The sequence below is a fragment of the Salarias fasciatus genome, chromosome 5 (assembly GCF_902148845.1).
Source record: "Salarias fasciatus chromosome 5, fSalaFa1.1, whole genome shotgun sequence".
NCBI lineage: Eukaryota > Metazoa > Chordata > Actinopteri > Blenniiformes > Blenniidae > Salarias > Salarias fasciatus.
Window position 1 is genome coordinate 17,879,158 of NC_043749.1, and position 20,797 is coordinate 17,899,954.

The following is a 20,797-nucleotide window of genomic DNA, read 5'->3' on the forward strand; positions in this document are numbered from 1 at the left end:
GGTGTTTGTTTTTGTATCAAGTGAAACCTTTCCTGGCGTTTTCGGCATTTTGAAAAATGTGCTTATTTGTTTTCATGCAAATCAAGCTTCCAATCTGACTCTCAGCATGAAAGCAAAACACCTACATTTTCTACATCAGAGTAACAATGTCTCTTAACCCTTTATGTCTCAATTTAAGGACAACTATGAAAAAAAGTGTGATTTGATTTTCAGTTAGTACTGAATTAAGTAGAGATTTGTTAATTTGACTGAAGCACATAAAACATATGCATTAAATCTTTGGTGCAAGTTAGTAAAGTTAGATTGCTAGATGGCAGCAAAGTTCTTCCATTTCGATCATCTGTTTATGTAGAACTTGCATCAACGGCCTTTACTGACGCACAAACACTGCGGTGTTTGAAGTTATGTATGTAAGGCCGGACTCAGGGGCGGACAGAAAAATTTGACATTCTGTGAAGTAAACTCGCAGCTGTCCCTCGGACCGACTCAACTGAGATGGTGAGATTGACCAGAAGCTGCTGGCCAAAATACCAATTAGCATCTTTCTGTTTGCTGCAGTATGAGGGGGAAACCTGCAGCGGCTCAGAGAAGCTGCAGGAGCAGACCGGACAGGTGAAGATGCTCCTCAGAGCAGAGGGCGATCAAGAACATCCTGTAACCCCTGCCAACTACATGCAAATGAAAAAATGTAGCATTCTAACTTTAATAAAAAAATAAAACTGTACCATATATAGTGTCTGTTTTATCTACTCTCTCCCTCTGATCTAAGGTATATTTTTATCCCTTGTAAGAACAAAGCATATCCCGTCTTCATAGATGTGGATAGTTGAATAAAAGATAACTCACAGCAGCATGCTGCATCTGACGGGGAAAAAAATAATAATCATCATGGCTCCATGTGTCAGCATGTGCTAACTCAAATCATGTATCCATATTTTTCTTTTAGATGTTGTAGCCGGAGGGTGCAATAAGCTGGCACACATCGTTGAAAGAGAGGAGGATGGAAAGTTGCTTCATGTTAACGCATACGGGTCAGTTCATTGTTCAGCTGACTGACAGATGAAAAATTCAGATTTATGTACCGATAGACTCAATGCACAGTGGGAAAGAACAGGGCTTGAAAGGAAAAGGAAAATTGTTTTAAAAACTATCATGTTATTAAAAAAAAAAAGCAATTATCAAATTCACTGAAAACACAACTGTCTGACTTGTGGTCCACGATATTTCTCATTTTCTTTGCAGCTCCTGCCCTGTTTCATGCACCACGTGGCCATATGCAGCATCGCTATGAAAGACACAAAGTGTATTTTTTTGCAACACTCAAAAAACCCAGGCAGTTGTTTAATGAAATGTTTGATTAATATGAGTGCAACGACTTTCTCTTTGTTTAATGGCTCATTCTAATTCATCTACGTGAAAACAACTGATTAAATCAAGTGATCTAATGAGGAAGAAATACTTCAGCACTACAGTAATTGTTGCTCATTGCGTATGTGCCACTTCAGCAAATGCAGGAAATTCAAATTGAGTGGAAACCGAACGTTACCTTCATGCACGACTGAATTCTCTGACATTCCTACTGGCAAAGCATGAAAATATTTTTGCAAAATAGTTTTCTTTTTCCAGTTTACCGGTGACTGGTAGCATTTCATTTGCTAGACTGGTGTTTCTGTGCCTCCTTAGTCCCCCTGTGAGTCTCCCATCCTCTTCTTTTGTTGAAAAGTGGAAAAAAGGTTTTCCATATACCGCCGGGAGCCTTTATGAGCGGAGTTTGCATGTTCTCGCTATGTGTCCGTGGATTTCTTCCAGGTGCTCTGCCTTCCTCCCATGGTCCAAAAACATGCATGTGAGGTTCACAGGAATTTACCCTGAGGTACGACTATGTGTATTTGTTTGTCTGTAAGCGTTGGCGAACTGTCCAGCTTGTGCCCTGCCTTTGCCCAAAAGCAGCTGAGATTGCATCGCGTGACCCTGAGCAGAATAAGCAGCTCAGAAGACGAATGAACATGAACGCTTATTGTACCAGCTACAGGAAAAGTAACTGAATCAACAAGATTTATATTATTTGAACTATTAAAAACTAATTCAATTCATTAAATAGGATTAGTTTCAGGAGAACAAGTTGATGCAGCAGGGTTGGATTTTGTGTTGACGTGTTTGGTCAGTGTAGAGTGAATCACATAAAAAAAAACAAAAAAACAAACTTAGTCCATAAAGGACAAATCTATTAAACATAAATATCTGAATAATGTTGCACCTACAAATATACATGTTGTTCAGATAACATAATTTAGAGGGACTCAATACTTCATCTGAATAGATGGGAATGTGTGGCACGATTAAATTACATTAACCCAACAAATCATTTTTTGGAGTGCATGACAGGACAGAAAAGCCATTTGTTTGTGAAGAATTCACATATTTGGATTTATCAAAGCATTAAATGACCTCCGCTGCAAAGTCTTTCTGAGCTGGTGTTGTTTATCAGCAACAAAGATAGAATTCTACTCCAGCACTAAAGTACCCCAGTGTCAACAGGGCCATCAGATGAGGTACTGAGAAAACCCTGCTATAGTGAGTTCATGTGAGGCTATACTGAAGTCCTCTCAGGCCACACGACACAGCTGCTTTCATGCTGCAGTCTGTTCTGGCTGAAATATTCTGCTCTCGTTATCATTTTGTTCAGTCACCACGTCAGGGAGACTGACTGCAACTCTGCATTCTGATGTTTAACATGTGAAAATTCAACACTAAACTGAAGACGTCCACCGTAAACACAACTTTTTCAGTCGATACTCATCGTAGGAGTGGTAATTTGTCTCGATTGTGGAGATTCACCCGGGGCAAGAATATTATAACATGTAATATTCACAATATATGGCATGATGGTGAGGAAAATGTGTTCCATTCAAGTGTTTGTGTGTGAGCGTCAGTGTTAAAATCCGATTGCACCTCACAGAAATTTTACAATCGCTGAGATGTCTTGCTGAGGCAAAGGCTGTAAATGTAAAAAGTTAACAACTAACCTCTACTTGAAGTGGCAAATAGCCTCAATTTAACCTTGCATGCAAGCAGGATTCAAAAAGTGTTATATAAATGTCAACACTTCTGAATTTATCGCACCAAATGTGACACAAATTGAGGTCTACAACCTGCAAATTATTGAATTTTTGAATGAAGACATGGTTTAAGGTTATGCAGTTAGATTTATGTAACTAGTCGGTAAAATTTAGGTCTTGTCTAAACATTCATAGCAATTCAGTTCATAATTACTCTTTTGTCAGTGGGATCTGAGTCTGTGCAGTGTCCTCAGAGGCCACGGATTCATAATGTATATGTGCATGAGAATAATTTCAGAGCCTCAAAACACTAAACAGCAAAAAAGAGAGAAAAAGAATAAAAACAACTCAACAGACTGGTGGCAAAAAAGGCTGGAACTCTTACCGCCTTAGTTTTATCCATGGCCTTCAAAATGGCGATATTCAGGTGCTCCAGTGCAGAGAGTACATTCAGATACTCTCCAAGGTGCTGAGAAAAATAATCTAACCAGAAAATGGAAACAGATGGTCAGTGTCAATACCAACATCAAAAGTTGACATAAAAAAACGATTATCGACTATAACAGATTACAATTATGTCCCAAAAAACATGATCAGAAATCTCAGCTTAGCTGAGCACCTACATGTTCATAATTGTCACAACGGATGAAAACAAACAAAAAAAACAACCCTGAAAGAATATCAAACTTCAGTTTTCGAGACCCATATCAGGAAGCATCTCTAAACTGTTTGGATACTAAAGAAATGAAGCTCAGGCAGAGGTCACTCTTAATTACTTTCAATGTCTCAATTAAAGACCCAATTTTATTCCAAATGAAGAGCTGAGTTGATGCGGCATGCAGTCAACAGCACGATTCAAGGTTGATGGGTCAACTGCACTTTTACACAGCTGAGATTTAATTAGTTTTTCTTAGTTGATCCAACGCCGTCGTCCTGAAATAGTCGAATAGTTATGACAGGGCAACGACTGATTAATGCTTAGTGAACTGAATCTGAGATTGAAAAAAAAAAATAGAGCATTTAGTTGTGGAAAACAGTCAACTTCTCTTGACAGTAAGAAAAGATGCAATTCCCATTCAATAAATTATGCAGAAGCTTTATTCTGGGCTCAACTGGTATTTACCAAGTCTCTGCCCTATTTCTTCACTTTATTCAGGTCATCTGACACACACACACACACACACACACACACACACACACACACACACACACACACACACACACACAACTGGGTCAATGGATCAAGTCGAGAGTTTGTTCTTCATATTTACAGAAGGAAATCTGTGCTGCCAGTTGAAATATCAGAGGTCTTTCTGAAAACGTTGGATGGATAATGATGATTGAAAGGCCTCCTGTTGTTGTTTTTTCTATTCTGTCAAAGTTTGGCAAACCCTGTTTATTTGCTTTCTAGTGGACAAGCCTGTTAGATGTCAAGACATCGCCAGCAGCTGGTTGGCTTCACGTCTCACAAACGGAAGAAACGGACAAACAGCTGCTTTGGTTTCTACAAACATCACAACATTTGCCTGAAGTCACCCATGAATCCAAAAACAAAACGTGAAAAAAAATGAAAAAAATATCTCTTTATTTTTGATAAATTAAGATAAACGCATGGTTGTTGTTGTTAATCAGCTGGTCTTTGGAAGACTTTTGCTTTTAAGCTGAAATTGATAGACACCTTAAAGACACTTTTCATCATAAAGGTGAATCCAACGAAAATGAATCAAAAAACATCATTACTACTGATGCTGATCAATTTTTTTAATGATGAAAAAATAATAATATTTTGAAAAGCTTAATAATCCATAAAGCGCTCCACCAACCTGATAGCTTGTCGGTGTCCAGATTGCTGCAGGAGAGAGAGCGAGAGGACATTAATGGAGAAAGCCCTGAGAACGGTAATTATAAAAACCCAAAGTCACGCTGCTCCTCAGTTCTGCACTACACCGTTAGAGCAAAGACGACACACACACACACACTCACTCACACACCTCTTCAGCGTTTAAACCTTATGAATGAGTAATGCTGTGTTATTGCTACCTCGTACCTATTTAACTGTCTTAGCAGTCAGACCCTCGTTGGAATCAATAACTTGTTTAGCAGTCCATTGTTTTCCGCAGTGTGATGAAGGCAAATCAGTATATGAAACGTTCCCCTGTTGCTTTAATGGCATGTTATGAGCTATTTTTATTGTCTGATGCAAACCACAAGTGGAGCTGGTTAATGGCCTGTCTTATTAGACGGCTCACACAGAGCCTGTAAACATTTCATTCTGTCGGCCTCCGTTCTGACGCTTATATTTCGATGGCCGGAGTTGAGTCCTTCCGCAGCTCTTTTTGCAGACTCCCGTCATAACAACCAAAGCAACGTTTCTCCCTTCATAACCGTTCAGAGGGTTTGCACTTCAGCGTTATCACCAAACTCACCATCCTCAAATAATCACCGGCTCTGTTTATTCGGGACAACACCTTTATTTAGACATCAGAGTTCAGCAAGCGCCAACTGCCTCCAAGCTCGGAGCGGGTCTCCAGGCTGTTGTGTTAAACAAGTGACGGCCCTGTCCCAACAGCATGTCCAAAAGCAATTTATCACACAGTGATGGAAGAACTGGCAGCACAAACATTAAATACAGACTCGTCACTGTAGCCAAGCCAAGCAGTACTTATCGGATTGGTTAGGTGCGTCAAAGAAAAGCCTCTTATAAAGCCAATTTGAGGAACGTCAATACGCCCCTGTGTATTTGTGTGAGCACAGTTGGACTTAATAAGGCCTTCTGAGTGCTTCGCCAATCACAATAAATCCATTATATTGTGTGTCGGACATTACGCAGTTTCACAGCTGGTTTACCTTTCGGCGCCGACACATCGTGGAGAAATGTGAAGGAGGGGGGGGTTTGGTCCTGCTAAACACAATGTTATCAACAAGCTTTGGGTAAAAGATGAAGCACGGAATGCTTTCGTGTATCAGCAGGGTAGAAACAGTCTTTTTCTCTGTGGCTGCAGTCATTTAAATGTTCACTCCAGAGGAGCAATTTCAGCATCTTCCCTGAGGCGGATTTCCTTGATTGCAATTTCAGTCGAGTTGCTTTTGAAGTGTTTGGTGTAGTCCACAGTATTTTATGTCCATGAGGAGATGGGGGTGAGGGTGGGGGCATTATTTTAGCCTGCCTTGGCTGCAGGGTTGATTTTTAAAGAACTAAACGCCTCCTTCCAACTGCGAGCCATTTGGCCTGGAACTGATTGCTTAAAAGAAACAAATCAACCCTCATTTAAGGCTCCCAAACATTTCTATTCAGTCCTTTTTTCTGTTTGTCACTGAGGGTAAAAACAAGACTTCAACAGTGTTGTGACAAAATATGTAACACGACACCAGTTTCAAACCTTTTAAGCATCGAACTTACTTATTCTGTCGACCGTCTATGGAGTAGAAGAGCTCCTGCAGCTCCTCAGTGGTCAGGATCCCATCGGCAAAGTAAGTGTTGAACTCGTCAAATGACAACTTCCCATCATCTGAAACACAAAGCAGAAGACGACCTCAATGAATCCATGTCACAACACTGGAGTTTGCTTTATTTTTCGCTGTTCTCCAGGTCGGTTCACCTTTCACTTGATTCCCACCTGCTTCCTCTCTTTTACTGTCTTGTGTTTCCTTGAACCTCCATTTGTTGCCATTTTAATCTGTCTGCTCTTGTCATGCGACAAAATCTTCTTTGACTTTGTGTCAAAGCTGCTCTATTAAAGTTAAGTATGAGTTCATGTTCATTGTGTATTAGTATGACAAACTGCTATCTGTTCTCCCGCCGAGTGCAGTTTATCAGAAAATAGCCTGTCTTTATCAGCCAAGCATCCTTACTTCTCAGACATAAAATTAAACACAATTCAACGTTCAATTTGTCTATATATTGGTTTAAATGTGTGACAACAACGCTGTGTGTTTTCCTGAAGATTACATAGGAGTGTGCTTGTTTGTACCCTGAACTCAGAGGTTGGACTTTCCCAAATGGATTCTCGATAGTTGTGCTTGACCGTTGACTCTGCCAGTGTGTCTGTTTCTTCCAGTGATGACTTGTCTCTTTCCCTCCATGAGAGCCTGTTACTGTCCCGTCGCTCGGCCTGTCCAGCTCTTTGTTCTTGTCGGCTCGGTTCCCGTCTTCTGCTCTAAATTTGAAGTTGTTATTGTGATCGTTGGAGACGTTTGTTTTGTTTTCCTGCTGTTCTGACTTCTGTTTTGCGTTACCTCCATCAAAATCTAGCTTTTGTTCTGACCAGCGTTTACATCACGCAAAGCTGACACTGCGCGGAGGAAATCTGGAGAAGGTTACCCCTCACATGAGGGTTGCTCTCAGTGAAATCCAGTATGTTCATGTTTATGCCCCGATAAACACAGCTACCACATTTGAGATCCAGCGATGAAAACATTGGCAACATCATTCCCTGTAGTGTGAATCTATGCCATCGAGAGTGTCTTTTTTTTTTTTTTTTTTTGATTATGATGAGACAGTACACTACTCAAAAACATCAACACTGTACAACCTCCAGTGCTGCAAATAACACTGTTCAGTCTACGGATTTCTTCATTTTCTAGTAACAGTAAAAGTATATAGTTTGCAAATGTTCTGAATATTTGAACAGCAACAACCAGAACGGTTGACATTCATTATCAATTTATATAAATATGAGGAAAAAATACTGTTTTGGAAGCAAATCTTTCCTGTGTGTGAAATACAGCTGACCGGGACGCCACCATGCCCGGTTACAGCCCTGCCATGCCACGAGCACTTCGATAAACACTGCCATGAAATCAAAGAACCTTCAGATTGTGTGCAGACAGGAAATTTTTCAGCCCCCTGGGACTAGTTAGTTGTGAGCAGAGCTCGTTGTGACAGACCAGGCGCGGAATGAAAACATGATGGATGAAGATAAATCACTCGGTCGTCATCTGTGAAGAAGTGCTCCTCCGTGATCCCACAATCAATCTGTTCGCTCTAACAGATTACACAGATCAGTCAGCAGCTCCCCCGCCAGAGAGAAACCGCTCGATGTTATAATCCTTCAAAGAAGAGTCCAAATTAACAGATAGACGGTTTCATTGAAGGGTGCTTCTGAACCGTGACAGACACCCAGGGAACACAAATATACTGGAAGGAGTCCGGCGCCCAATTAGTCATTGCAACAGAAGAATACAACGATCAGCGATAATACAGAGCCAAGATGGCACAGGCACAGACTCGGACTGTTGTTGAATCAGCGCAAGCAGATTTTTGTCACAAAAAGTTGGGCAGCTTCTAAAACACACGCCCAAAAAATAAAAAAATTCCTCCAGCCATGTCAATACTGCTTTCATGCAGAAACTTTCACCGCACGGTTAGAAATGTGGTTCTGATTTGAAACCCGTGAGAGCAGGAATCTCACCGCTGTCTACACAGAGACAAGGTGAAACCAGAGCGGATTAATATGCCACGGAGTTTCAGTTGGCTGACTTCGCAAAGCTGAAAATTCAAGGGCAAACTTGAAGACCATCTGTTCAACTGAGGCCTCTTTGGTCCTGATCGCCATCGCCTCTGACCAGACTGTGTAATGAGCCGCACTTTGGCCAGACTTTAGAAATCCTTTTTTTGTTTTTTGCATGATATTTCCCCCATCCCTTAAATAATTACCTAAGTATTTGATATAAAAGGAAAATTTGCTTACAAAATTAGATGATTGTACTGTGAGCAACAAACATGAACATATTAAAAACTGGAATGTTTGTTGTTATTTAATGAGTGAGCAAATAAAATGCAAAGATTTTGAGGTATGGCTTTTTATGATATCTTTTAAGGCGAACAACCAACAATGTGTTCCTGCATGTTTGCTAAACTTCATTAAGAAAATCTGTGGCCCTCGTGCAAGTTTACTTTCATCCTGATGCCATCTGTGTTTAGTTAGTGGACTAAGACGCTGCAGATCCGTCCACATGTCTCACTCTCTTCACAGTGTTGTATTTGGAGTCGTTCCTATATTTAGAGTGGAAAAACTAGACAGACAGCACCGACGCTGAGAAGTGACACCTCTCCATTAGATGGACTAATGACAACTATTGGCCATCTGCTCTATTTATTTTGACAGTTCTGGGTCAAAAGTCTTCATCATTAAAGAGGTTGACAGCAGCAAATGTCCTGACCTCACCGTGTTTTACTTCTGGAGTCGTAAGGCTTTTAAAGACTGAGCTGACGATAACGAGGTGCTGACACGACCAACGCACCGCACTGCTTTCACTTTTTAACCTATATTAGGAGCTAGGGCAAAGAAAGTAGATGTGTGTTTGGATTAGCGCCATATTAGCAGCAATAAACAGAAAGCAAGATCAAGAGACAATGGTGGCAGGTGGTATTAAAACAGAGGCATTACCAGACCGTCAAAAACATAATCTGCCACCAGGTGGTGGGATTTTGTCTGTTATCTCTGGACTCATACCTGTTGTTTTTTGTGTGAAGTGTTATCTATCACGTGCATCTGCGTTGATAACTTCAGGGATGCGGCTATGAAAGTGGCAGATGGAGGAATCGAAGCAACACACCGCCAAAATGGGACGCCGTGATTCAGCCCGGTGTTACTCTGAAGCCGTGTTTCATCGATCATTTATGATGTGTTATACAGCTGTATTATTCATCGGCAAGCTACGAGCTGTTGCTCCGTTTGGCTCTGATTCATGGTATTGAAGCAAGGTTCTTCAACTTCAGGGCCAGAACCTCGTGTCAGGAGGACACTGATGAGTCAGAGAAGGACGAGCAACATTTCAGTAACTGAACGACTGACGCACGTCTCACATCACTGATGTATGTTGATGAACACTTGCTGACGGTTCAGTTCATAAACTGGATTTTTTTAAAAGCACATGCAAATAAACACTTATGCTGAATTTGATAAATTTGCCCCAAATCTTTGAGCTTCTTTAATTTTCTCTTTGTTTTCTCATCTAGGAATTCAACCATTTGTCATAATCATCAAAAACAACTACAACAATTATATATTAGTGGTTGTTAAGTATGAAATCAGAATGAATAAAAACTGTAGACATAGATGTCATTTCCTCTGTTCATCAGCTTACGGGCCAATTAAAGCTGATACAATATCCGATTACTGAGGAGATTCATGCACAAATGTCGACTGGTGCTTTGAAATGACTAAATCACTCGTTCATGGCTGAACAGCGTACGCACGCTCTCTCAGCAGATAATCTGTCCAAAACACACTTTAACACACACATGCATGCTGGTATTACGCTCATTGTGGAATCTCATGTTTCCAGATAATGTGAGAGTAACCTGATTTCCCAGGGACAATTTCAGACAATAGAGCAATGTGGCAAACAACTGGAATCACAGCGTGCAATCCAATCACTCTGCATGGAAAAATGTGTCACCTGGCTTCTTCTAAAACACACTCTTATGAAAGAAAGTGCTCTCAATACCTCCAGGCACTTTCAACTGGATGGAAAGAAACATAACTGAATATGTTAATGATGTAGAGGTCAGCCCTTTCTGACCATCGAGAGAGGAGGATCCTCTTCTCAGAGTTCAACAACGGGCGTTTTGAGGTTAATTGGTGAATGTTAGTCGAGCACATGCATGCGTGCATGTGTGTTTTATCCTTTCCTTCCGCAGTGTGTCTAATAGTTGATTGCTTTCCACCTGTGGGATGTGAGGACACCATCAACACTTTCTGCCACAGACTGGACCTGAGCCAGAGCAAATGGCTGTGTTTCTGCTTGATGCTCTGTTTTTAATTTTGTTTAGAGCGACACATTACATGTTTTGAGGTTTCTTTTTTCCATGCATATAATTTAGGGTTTGTTTAGATGTACTATAGGTTTATTCTTTTAACATCACTGCTCCATCACTTCTCCCTCCACATTTTGTCAACCTTTTAGAATACTTTTTGTGTACTACTGTAAAATATTTCTCACAACCACTTGAATTATTCCTTAGGCATTTATTGATTTGTGGGATATCTTCCATATACAGTATGTTACAGTTCATGTAAGATGCAATATTTGTCTTGTTAGAAGCTACAATAAGTGCCAGTGCGTTGGAGAATATTTATACAAAAAAACAGTGTGATGCCGTCTTTTAAGTGAAATAAAGTGTCTATTTTCATACGGAAAATGTGACAGTAGCATAAAAGTTTTGTACTGAAGCTCAAAGAAAAAACAGGATGGTTATATTTCTCTTTAATACTAAGTAAGAAAAACAGTTTCCAAAGATAATGAAAGAGTGACGTGCACATTCATGCAAAATGCTTGGGTGCAGCTTTTCGTTGAAAAAAAAAAGTGTGATGACTCTAAATAAACGTTTCACAAGTCTCACGTAAACAAATGAAAAGGAGAGGATGTCCCATGAAGTAGGGCACAAAGTAGGTCGCACTCATATCTCTTCAAAGGTTGGTCCCTCTGCAGACTCTCCTAAGTGGTTTATAAATTCCCCACAAATGCATCACAGCTCCAGCAGAAAACCAGCATGGCTCAGGGAGTCGGATCTCGCTTCTTCACGATAAACTCCTATGCACTGATACACACACAAACCATTATAGACGCTGATATTCTTAGAATCAATGCTCTACTTAGGGCTCAGCCAGGCCATCTGTGAGAACGCATGAAGTTTGTTGTTTTTTTTTTTTCTTCTAATTTTCCATTCTAATTTAAGCCTGCAGAGAGATGTTAGCACTTGTAAAGTCAGTTCTTTTCTGATGGTTTGGAAGAGACTGGCCATGCAGGAACAGACGTCAGGGCGGAGGAGGGGTCACTGAACTCTACACTGTAAAATTCACTCTGCACCTATATGTAGGTTGCAAATTGCTGGTGGAATGTGACGAATACACCAAATCCTCCTGATCTACCTGCACTGCATGACTGCTGCTGTACCAGCAGATCAGACAAAAACCAGATCGCCTTGATAAAAGTTCAAAAAAATAAAAAAAATAATGAGAAGACTTTATGAAAAATTAACGTTCACAAATAAATATCATATGATGCTGTGATGATAGATGGCAGTTTGTAGTGGTAACATCAGCATTATTAATAATGAAAAGAAAATATGTCCACTGATCCTGCAATACTCATTATACACAGATTATGCTGACATGATCAAACCATGAAAATAAACTGAAACAGCCTTGAAATGCAATTAGATATATTTGACCACTATTTTAAACTAAAGCCTATAAAACAGGTCTTGATGCTTTTGCTCCCTAAGATGCTGAAAGACTGCATCTCTATTCCAGAAACATCGTCAACGACATCTCAAAACACTGATATCGATCCATGAACCCATGAAGTTTTGAGCTTCATGTACCAAGTCATATTTAATTATGTAAACAGTATTGATTGTCATTTGTTGCGCAGGAGGTTCTGACAGGAAACAGATGCTTGTTGTGGCTGGAAAATAAAGTGTGAGACTGAAATAAATGGCTGAATGCAGCATGTCGATGAACCAGGGATGTTCTTGCTGTGAGATGAGAACCACAGTGGAACCGCCAGGCCAACTGGTTATTCTCATGCTATCTTAACTTAAATTGTTACTCTCTGAATTAACAGATACTGAGCTGGGGTTTCTTCTGCACTAATCATACTATGATCTTCTATTTATGTTTTCATCCCTTAAAATAATAAAGGAAGAAGTGAGAAGCTTTATTTTCACTAAGTGTATTATTATTGCCAACTACAGTCGTCATTTGAATGATTTTTTTTTTTTTTTGTGATCTCACATATGTTCACACTGCCTGGTTCCGGTGTTACGATAATGAAGAACTGTACAGTTTTCTCTTGGTTTCCTTTTATGTTAGCAGCAGCCCCCCCCCCCTCCCTTTCTCCACAACCATTTCATTGATGACAGTCATTTCAACCGTCCTCATTATAACGAGATTCAAACGGTGGACGCATACAGCTGGAAGCAGCAGAACGATTCATCATGTACGAGACTCGTCACAAGCGTAGTTAAGAGCTGTTGAGAGGTAATTGTTGTTTGGAGGCTGATTACAGACCCTGTTAGCAGGACTACACGTTGCTGGTGCTCACTTTTTCTTGATTTGCTTTGGCACCTCATTTCATTTGCCGTTCGAACGAAATGAGTATCTCTGTGGGAAGGAGAGCCTTAACCACAGCAGCAATCGAGCTGCTGAAGACAGCCGTAATTACAGCAAAAGAGTGTTAACGCGATCAGTTTTGACTCTGGAGGTTTTAAATGCTGCTCCATTAAAATTACCAACAATTGTCTTAAAGACATGGCTGCAGTTGTAAGCTGCATTTTCTCTCTCCTGAGTAATTATTTGATAATTGGAAGCTCTTATTTCAGTGGAAGATGTTTTGTCAAGATTTCTAGTTCGGATACAGAAAACCCAAGAAAAAAACCAGTCCGCCTATAACAGTAACATGCATCAATATTTGTTTCAAAAAAACCAAGCCCTAAGGATTTCTTCCTGAGCTACACACACAGACAAAAACATTTGCTTTACATTTCTGAATCGGGTTTTGGAAAGGTGGTTCTCATGCAACGGCTGCATGACGTGCAGCTTCGGTTCGATCTCATTTCCTGCGACTCGCTGTAAAAGTCGAGACGCCCGCTCATGTAAAATTTGATGAGACGGCTCGAGGTGGAAATTGGGTACAACCACAAGTTATTTCATTCCAGAACAATTCCCCGGGTGCCTGTAACATCGCAGACTGATGATACATCGCAGTGCAGGAGTATCTAGAGGTTACTGAGACAAATGGTACCTATAACAAACTCCCTTTGTAATACTTCTGTTTGTTTGATTGCCACAACCTGCAGACCTGGAGGCTCCTATATGCTGTCACTTCACAGGATCATTAATCTGAAGAGGCGCAAGACAGGAATCATAAAACTTCGCTCACAATCACACCCCGGGGCAAAAGGTACGCTATCATTTTTACGCTGTGAAGGTGTGACAGCCGCTGTTATGTAATGTAAATATGATATAAACCAGTTTCCCATTCAGGGTCCAAACAGACTCAATTTCATGTAAGTTTTTGGAGGCCTCCTTGGGTCTAACACACCTGCATTAAAAGGTGACGAACAGAGCTCAATGGCCGGCCACTGTCTCATTTGGATCATGTTTGTGAGCAAGACGACGTTTGAAACATGCAGCTCAGAGGTCCTACTGGACCAGGACTGGGAAACATTTACAAATCTTATTCAAGTACCGATGGTGTCAAACAATTAGCTTACTTTATGTACAAAAGCCATGCATGGCGAGTTTGTGAAAACATGCACGCTGACGGCTGCAGAGATCCCAGAGAATCAACATGGCAGAGTGAACAAAAACACTGTACTTTATTTCCCTCAAAAAAACAGATCAATCTAAATAGGTTTTGTGAAAATATCATATTAAAATAAAATTCTGAGAGTATTTAATGGCACCAGATTTGACATATGCAACTCATACTCAGTTGCCACTTATAGTTAGGAAAATCCAGTGAATGAAAATAAGATCTGTACATTCAGTATGCAGGGACTGAGACTTTAAAATGCTAAAAAGCTGCAGTATTTACATGCGATCTTGATAAAACATCCGAGTGAATAGCCCATGTGTGCGAATGTCCTCAGAATGCAGGTTCTTTTGAAGGAGCAACATCATCTTGCACGCACTTGATGATGAAGCCGTTGCAGGGGGAAAATATCTCTGCCAGTGTTACCATGACTCACATTAATTTGTAAACAGCACCCAGTCATCTGCGTTGACACTGACGGAGAGGTGCTTTATTTTGTGTGACACGCTCTTCACATCTTGGCTATAATCCAGAATCTTCGCATCATTTTAATTGGGTGGGGGGGAAAAAAGGAGTTCAAGCATGAAGAGGAAAGGAGCCTCACTTGACGAGCCGTTCATTCAGCCTCCACCCCTGACACCTTCCCTGCTTTTTTTTTAAATCACCACCCAGATCATTTGACACATAGAAATTATGAGAAATAAGGAAAATTAACAAGAATGCATCGTGACAAATGTCACAAGCAAGCAGCTTATTATGACGCGTTTACTCACCGTTTTTGTCTGCTCTGCGGAAAATCTAGGGGGGGAAAAGAGAGACAAAATCGATGATTACTTCTAGTCGAGCATCGCAAAAAAAGTCTCTGGCGGTAAGCATTCACAGGTCATTAGGAAACACAGCAGTTTGTCAAAAACACGAGCGGATGCTTGACGTCTGCAGCTCATTTGTCCGGCTGCACTGAAGAGAAAGACCACAAGGACACTCGGAAAGGATGCTTCACCTACGTGTGACTCATGCCGGGTTGAATGCCAATTGGTGGTGTGTGTCAGTAAAATGTGTTCAGTAATTATCACCTCGGAGGTAAACAGTAATTCCTGCCACTCAGTCACTATTAGCTTGCAGGTGCCTTAAAAACCTCCCCCTCTGTTAGTTTCTCCAGGTAACACTTGTTTTATGTGTCATCCATGTCTATGTTTCTACCTATTTAAAGTCAATGGCTTCAGGTTTAAACTGTTTTAGTTAGTGAATGTTGTGGGGTAGATATATAAATATTGTGAACGTCATATTATAATTTTTATTGATTCTGCTAAAGGCATGACTATGGACAAGTATACACATTGCCAAGGTGACTGCGAATAGAGAATCTTAACATCCGACAGTGCATTTCTTTTAAACGCACAGCTAACACTCTTCCCTCTACAATATAAATGTCTTTAATGTGAAAATCAAACCACCATCTTCACAGCATTGTTTTACCTGAACATGCATGTTTCAAAGTCTAATGACCCTACCTGCTGTCTCATTTGCACTTCAACAAAGCCATCATTAGAGTTATTGATTCGACCAGTATGTGTTCTGCTCCCACAAAGACTCATTTCAGCCTGTCAGCTTCTTTTGCATTTTCAAACTACTTCATGTAGGTACTTCATGAGGGTAATTTAAGCTGATTTGTGACTGATTAGATAAACTTTTAGCTACAACAATTATATTAGATTTGGATCTTTTTTTTTTTTTTTTAACTCTGATAAGATGGGTAGCGGAAGAGGCTGCAGCCTCATTGAGGGTTTATTTACAGCACCAAATCCAAAAATGTGAACACTTTATATAAGATGAATAAAATAAAAAAACTTATTTTCAATGAAGTTCCTCTCCCACTGGGGAAATACTCAGCATAAATAACAACACATGGATTTTCTTAGACAACAAAGTGGGTTTTTTTTAAAACATAATACAAAAATAAGAAGGTTGTTTTTTCTCTTTCACTTCCCACTGTGAAATAATTCCAAATTAATTAAATTAAAAAATAGTCTTCACATGAAAGTACATGCTCTCCCTGGCGTAGAAACAAACAAAACAACAACAACCTTGACAACTACAACAACATTGTTTTACCACAATAAAATAAAACCATTTCCCACAAAGCTCCCTGAAGATTGGTGTGTATTCAAAAACGCATTTCAAGATCGCAAGACGCTCTGCTATTTCATACTGATGAGAAATTGGCAACGCGCTAAAAAAAGGAATGTTTTCAAAAGAGGCTGGAGGATTCTCAAATGCCAATAACAGCAGCTGCACAACAGATTCTTTCTTCGAGGCAAAAGATAATAAACTTGGTGGACACAGCGGTGAGGTTCCAGTATGGATGAGTCACCGGCGCGGGCTGAACAACACACGAGGCCACACAGCGCGGCTCACGGCTGACCACGTCAAAAAAAGGAGCCGCTGGCAGCCTGGAGAGCAGAGGCTGCGGCCCGGCTTCACAGATCTCCCGTTGAGCGCTTTGTTTGTTTTTGGGCTTAATGGGAATTTCATCTGCCCGGAAAATAGAGGCGGAATTGGTCAGCTCCACTAAACAAAGTAATCAAAACAAAACAGATGAGAATGCACTCAGCAAAACATGTATGCACGACTAAAAGGAGACAAATTCAAAACTCCGTCAATGGCTTTGACTGAACTGCTGGTACTCTTTTCATTTCAGGAAAGATTTAGCATTGAGAATTTTGATATTTAATCACAGTCAGACTGAGGACAAAAACTTCAGAAATAGTTACCATTTAAATAACAGGATGTACAAATCCATTTGGCAATCCAGGGTTTTTCTTAAATAATACATTGTCGCTTCAAAATGCAGTCAGATATTTATCTAGCATCACATCCACCTTGTTCAACACAAACTTTAAGAACACGTCATGTTCTGAGCTCAAACTGAAAGGCCAAGTAGTTACAAGGCTAGGGCGGTTGCTGTTTGACACTTGATTAATAGTCCAATTAGTTATGTGACATACTTTCTAGATTATTTCCAAAGCACCACTTTAAATTGGCTGTTTATAGTGCTGAACTCTTGGTGCAGTTGTACAGGCACTTTTTTTTTTTTTTTTTTTGAGGGGGCGAGTGTTTTTTTTTTTAAAGAAATTATAAAACTTGGATGATTTTGGCAAGCTTTGAGTTTCTTTATACAAACATATCAGGGTCTTTCTTCATGATGACTTCAATAAAAATTAAAAATGGAAAAATTTCAACCACTATTTTGTTATTTTTATAATTTACATATATTTCAGTGAGTCCCCCTAAAATGGTTTAAAAAACAGGCTGTTATTTTCCCCTTCCTTTTTTTTTCTCATGTGCCCCAGCATTCTTCAAAAACCACAAACTAACCACAAACCCTTCAGAAATCTGTTGAGGAAACAAGCTGGAGACTGTACATACGTGGTCTGTGCTGCACTATTGATTTCACGCCACTCCCTCAGGTATTTGTTTCCATTTTTGGGCGTGCTGTCAGTTTTCATCTGCCAGTTATTAATAACAGCAGAATCTGCCCTTTGCATTTATTTTCCGTCGGTCAACAAGCTCGGGGCCTGCACTTCTGTCTTCAGTATGTCAGAATCCGCTTCTCTGCAGCATCAATCCTGACCTATAACGAGAACCAGGTCATGTCAAACCACTTCAGGACACGTTCGCTGATTTTGAGGCTAGTTTCATAGTTTGACTTGCTAACGATGCAGTTCTTCATGGTGAGAGAGGAGATTCAGATCTCCTGCTTGCTCTTCTTCTCTCCATTGACACTGCGATCCTAAAGAAGTACATTTTCTCCCACCTGTTCGCATCAACTGAGAGCAGAGCTGTTTGTTGTTTGGCTGTGTCTTTGGGCTCCTCTGTGTCAGGAGACGATAATGCATCATTTACAGTGAGCCCAGGAAAGGTCAGGCCTGCTACCCAGAGAGCCGCTGCTCCGCTGGCAGGTATGAAGACCGAAGGCTCCTCTCACCCTCGGCTGACGCGCTGTTTCATTTGGGGCTTTGAGAGAGATATGCGCCACGTCCTTTATTCTTCTCGAAGATCGATCGGGCAGTCTGCTTTCAGCTCTCGAGGCATTGTTTATGCAGCTTAAGCACAGCGGCAAAGCAGCGGTGGAAAGCATGAACGTCAGCAGATAGAGAATAAAAGAATGTGAAACAGAAATGGAAAAAAAAAAGTGAGACTCAGCCAAAAAAGGGACTCCCTGGAAATGAAATAGTCTTTTAGAAATAAGCAGTGTAGTGGTAAAACAACCTCCCACAGCCAGTCTCTAATTGGTCCCTTAAAACCTATGCATGTCTTGCACTGAGGAGTCGCTCATTATCCCGTCAGAACGACTCAATTAACCTACTATTGGTGCATTAATGCACTGAGCTGACCTCTCACTAACAGAAAAAACAATATCTGTCTGTTTCACACACAAATAAGCTGCAAGGTTTCAAAATAGATAGATTTGAGATCTCCAAAGCATGAAAATATCTGCGATAATTAGCTTCACCTTGACACAGTGGAGCAGTGGTTTGCGCTTCTGTCTTACAGCAGGGGACTTCTGGTCCAGGTTGGGCTTTGAACTGTTTCTGTATGGAGTTTGTATGTTGTTTCTGTGCATCTTAAAAAAACAGCTACTGACTTTAGATTGCCTGTAGACGTTAATGTCAGTGTCTCTGTGTTTGTTCTGTGATGGGCTGAAAATCCTTGAGTTGGATCAAGCAAAATGGACGGATAGTTTATGTGTCAAACTAAGAAACTGATTAAATGTGGTTTGATTTCTTTGGTAAACAACAGAAAACTAACACAATAAGAATATGATGATACTGCAAAGAGACAGCAGTCTGTCTTAACTAATCTGTTCTACAAAATTTGCTCCAGACAAACATAATGTGTACAGATTTGTTGTTTGTTTTTGAGTCGGATAGTTTCATTCTGATTTACTTCACACTGAGGCGACTGATGGAAATGCCTCAGCAGCACAAGACAGCAGGACTTGTTAAAAAAAACAAAACAAAAAAAAAAACAACAAAAATGATAATTCTCAAGTTAAAACCTGTCAGATGTCCCAGTGGAATAATTAGGGAACCTACAGGCAGAATCCTTTTCCCAGTCTCAACACGCTGTTCTCCTTCACTAGGCCAAAGCAGAAAGCAACACATGAATAAAAACAACAAAAAGGAAAGGCGTGAAAAAGGATAATGAACAAAGAAACACAGCAATTAAAAAGCCCCATAGTGTGTCTGCTATTTTATGCCGCCTGTTTCGTACATTTCGAGTAGATGCCTCGCACTGAGAGACAAAGCCTGTTTTTCTAACTCAAGGCTGAAGGCTGAGTGAGGGAGGCGCTTCACTGTTATAACCATCCAGGGACAATGTGCACTGTTACAATGACATTTCTGAAGAGGTACGACCCTTGTTTGGACAGATCCGGTCTGAGTCCTGTGTGGACCGAGAGCTGTCAGCTTTAGAAACACGGCCGGCCTGCTCACCTTGACCGTGATGGATGGTTTCTATGGCAGCGTTGCAGGTTAATCAGACAGTGGGTGTAACTACTGGTTAAAGCACCATTTGATTATGTGTGTGTGCACATATGGGCAAGGAAGCAAGTCAAAGCATCTGTGCACTGAAACATGTCCTTGAGTCAGAAAGTTCATTCTGGACTGCATGTTTCCATATTCCCATTTTAAGGAGCGTTCAGTGTGCGGTGTGTGAGTGTGTGCGGTCGGTGGCAGGTGTTCTTCCGTAAAGCTGTTTGAAAAGAGCAGGTTTGAGTGTAACAAAGTAGGGGGAGCCCCCCCAAGCAGCCCCTAAACCTGTCCGACTGGGAGCTTAATTTATCATGCAGAGGCAGCAGCTGCAGCTCTTCCTACTTTACACACACACACGCACACGCACACACACACACTTTGAGCTTTCATTGGATTTTCTGGATAGAAATTGGAGTTTTCTGCAGCATAAATTTCAGTTATAGTCTTAGAAAGTCTCAAAAATTGAGAAAAAAAAACAGGGAAATTCATAATATTCTGTGCAGGAAAACAAAGAAACTCTTTCCACGGAAATGTGCAAGTAAGAGAGCAGATCCACTCACATCATGGAAGATGGTCAGCCCCTGTCCGGCGCTTTGCAGCGGCGGCTGCTGCTGCTGCAGCTGCAGCTGAGCCCGGAGATGCTTCTGCTTGGCCGACTGCAGGCACATAGTGATCATCTCCGTACAAGCCAGCATCTTTGGACGCGTCGAGACACCTCTGGAGGATGAAAACTGCTGGAGTGAAGCTGTCGCCGCGGAGGAGAGGCGCAGGTTGCAGGTGCGAGAGATGTCAAGTGGGAATGTGGGCAGCAGACGGGGACTGAGATGATGCTGTGCAACTTTGTGGTGGCGGTGGTGCTGCTGCTGCAGGCAGCTTCCAGCCCCTCCTGCAGGAGAGAGAGGCGGTGATTGGTCCGATCATCCTCACCGCGCGTCTGCA

The 20,797-nt window shown here is 40.9% G+C and overlaps 1 protein-coding gene across 1 annotated transcript in view; it reads right to left on the reverse strand.

Annotated features, from left to right (window-relative positions):
- necab3 (N-terminal EF-hand calcium binding protein 3) overlaps window positions 1-20,673 on the reverse strand; it is a 39,144-nt gene extending 18,471 nt beyond the window's left edge. Inside the window, exons 1-5 of the mRNA XM_030091230.1 lie at window positions 20,419-20,673; window positions 15,098-15,122; window positions 6,460-6,568; window positions 4,883-4,908; window positions 3,445-3,542 (exon numbers count right to left, since the gene is read on the reverse strand). Of these exons, the coding sequence (XP_029947090.1) occupies window positions 3,445-3,542; window positions 4,883-4,908; window positions 6,460-6,568; window positions 15,098-15,122; window positions 20,419-20,553 (393 nt within the window). The 5' untranslated portion in view covers window positions 20,554-20,673. The remainder of the gene's footprint in view (window positions 1-3,444; window positions 3,543-4,882; window positions 4,909-6,459; window positions 6,569-15,097; window positions 15,123-20,418) is intronic.
- Between the last annotated feature and the right edge of the window lie 124 nt (window positions 20,674-20,797).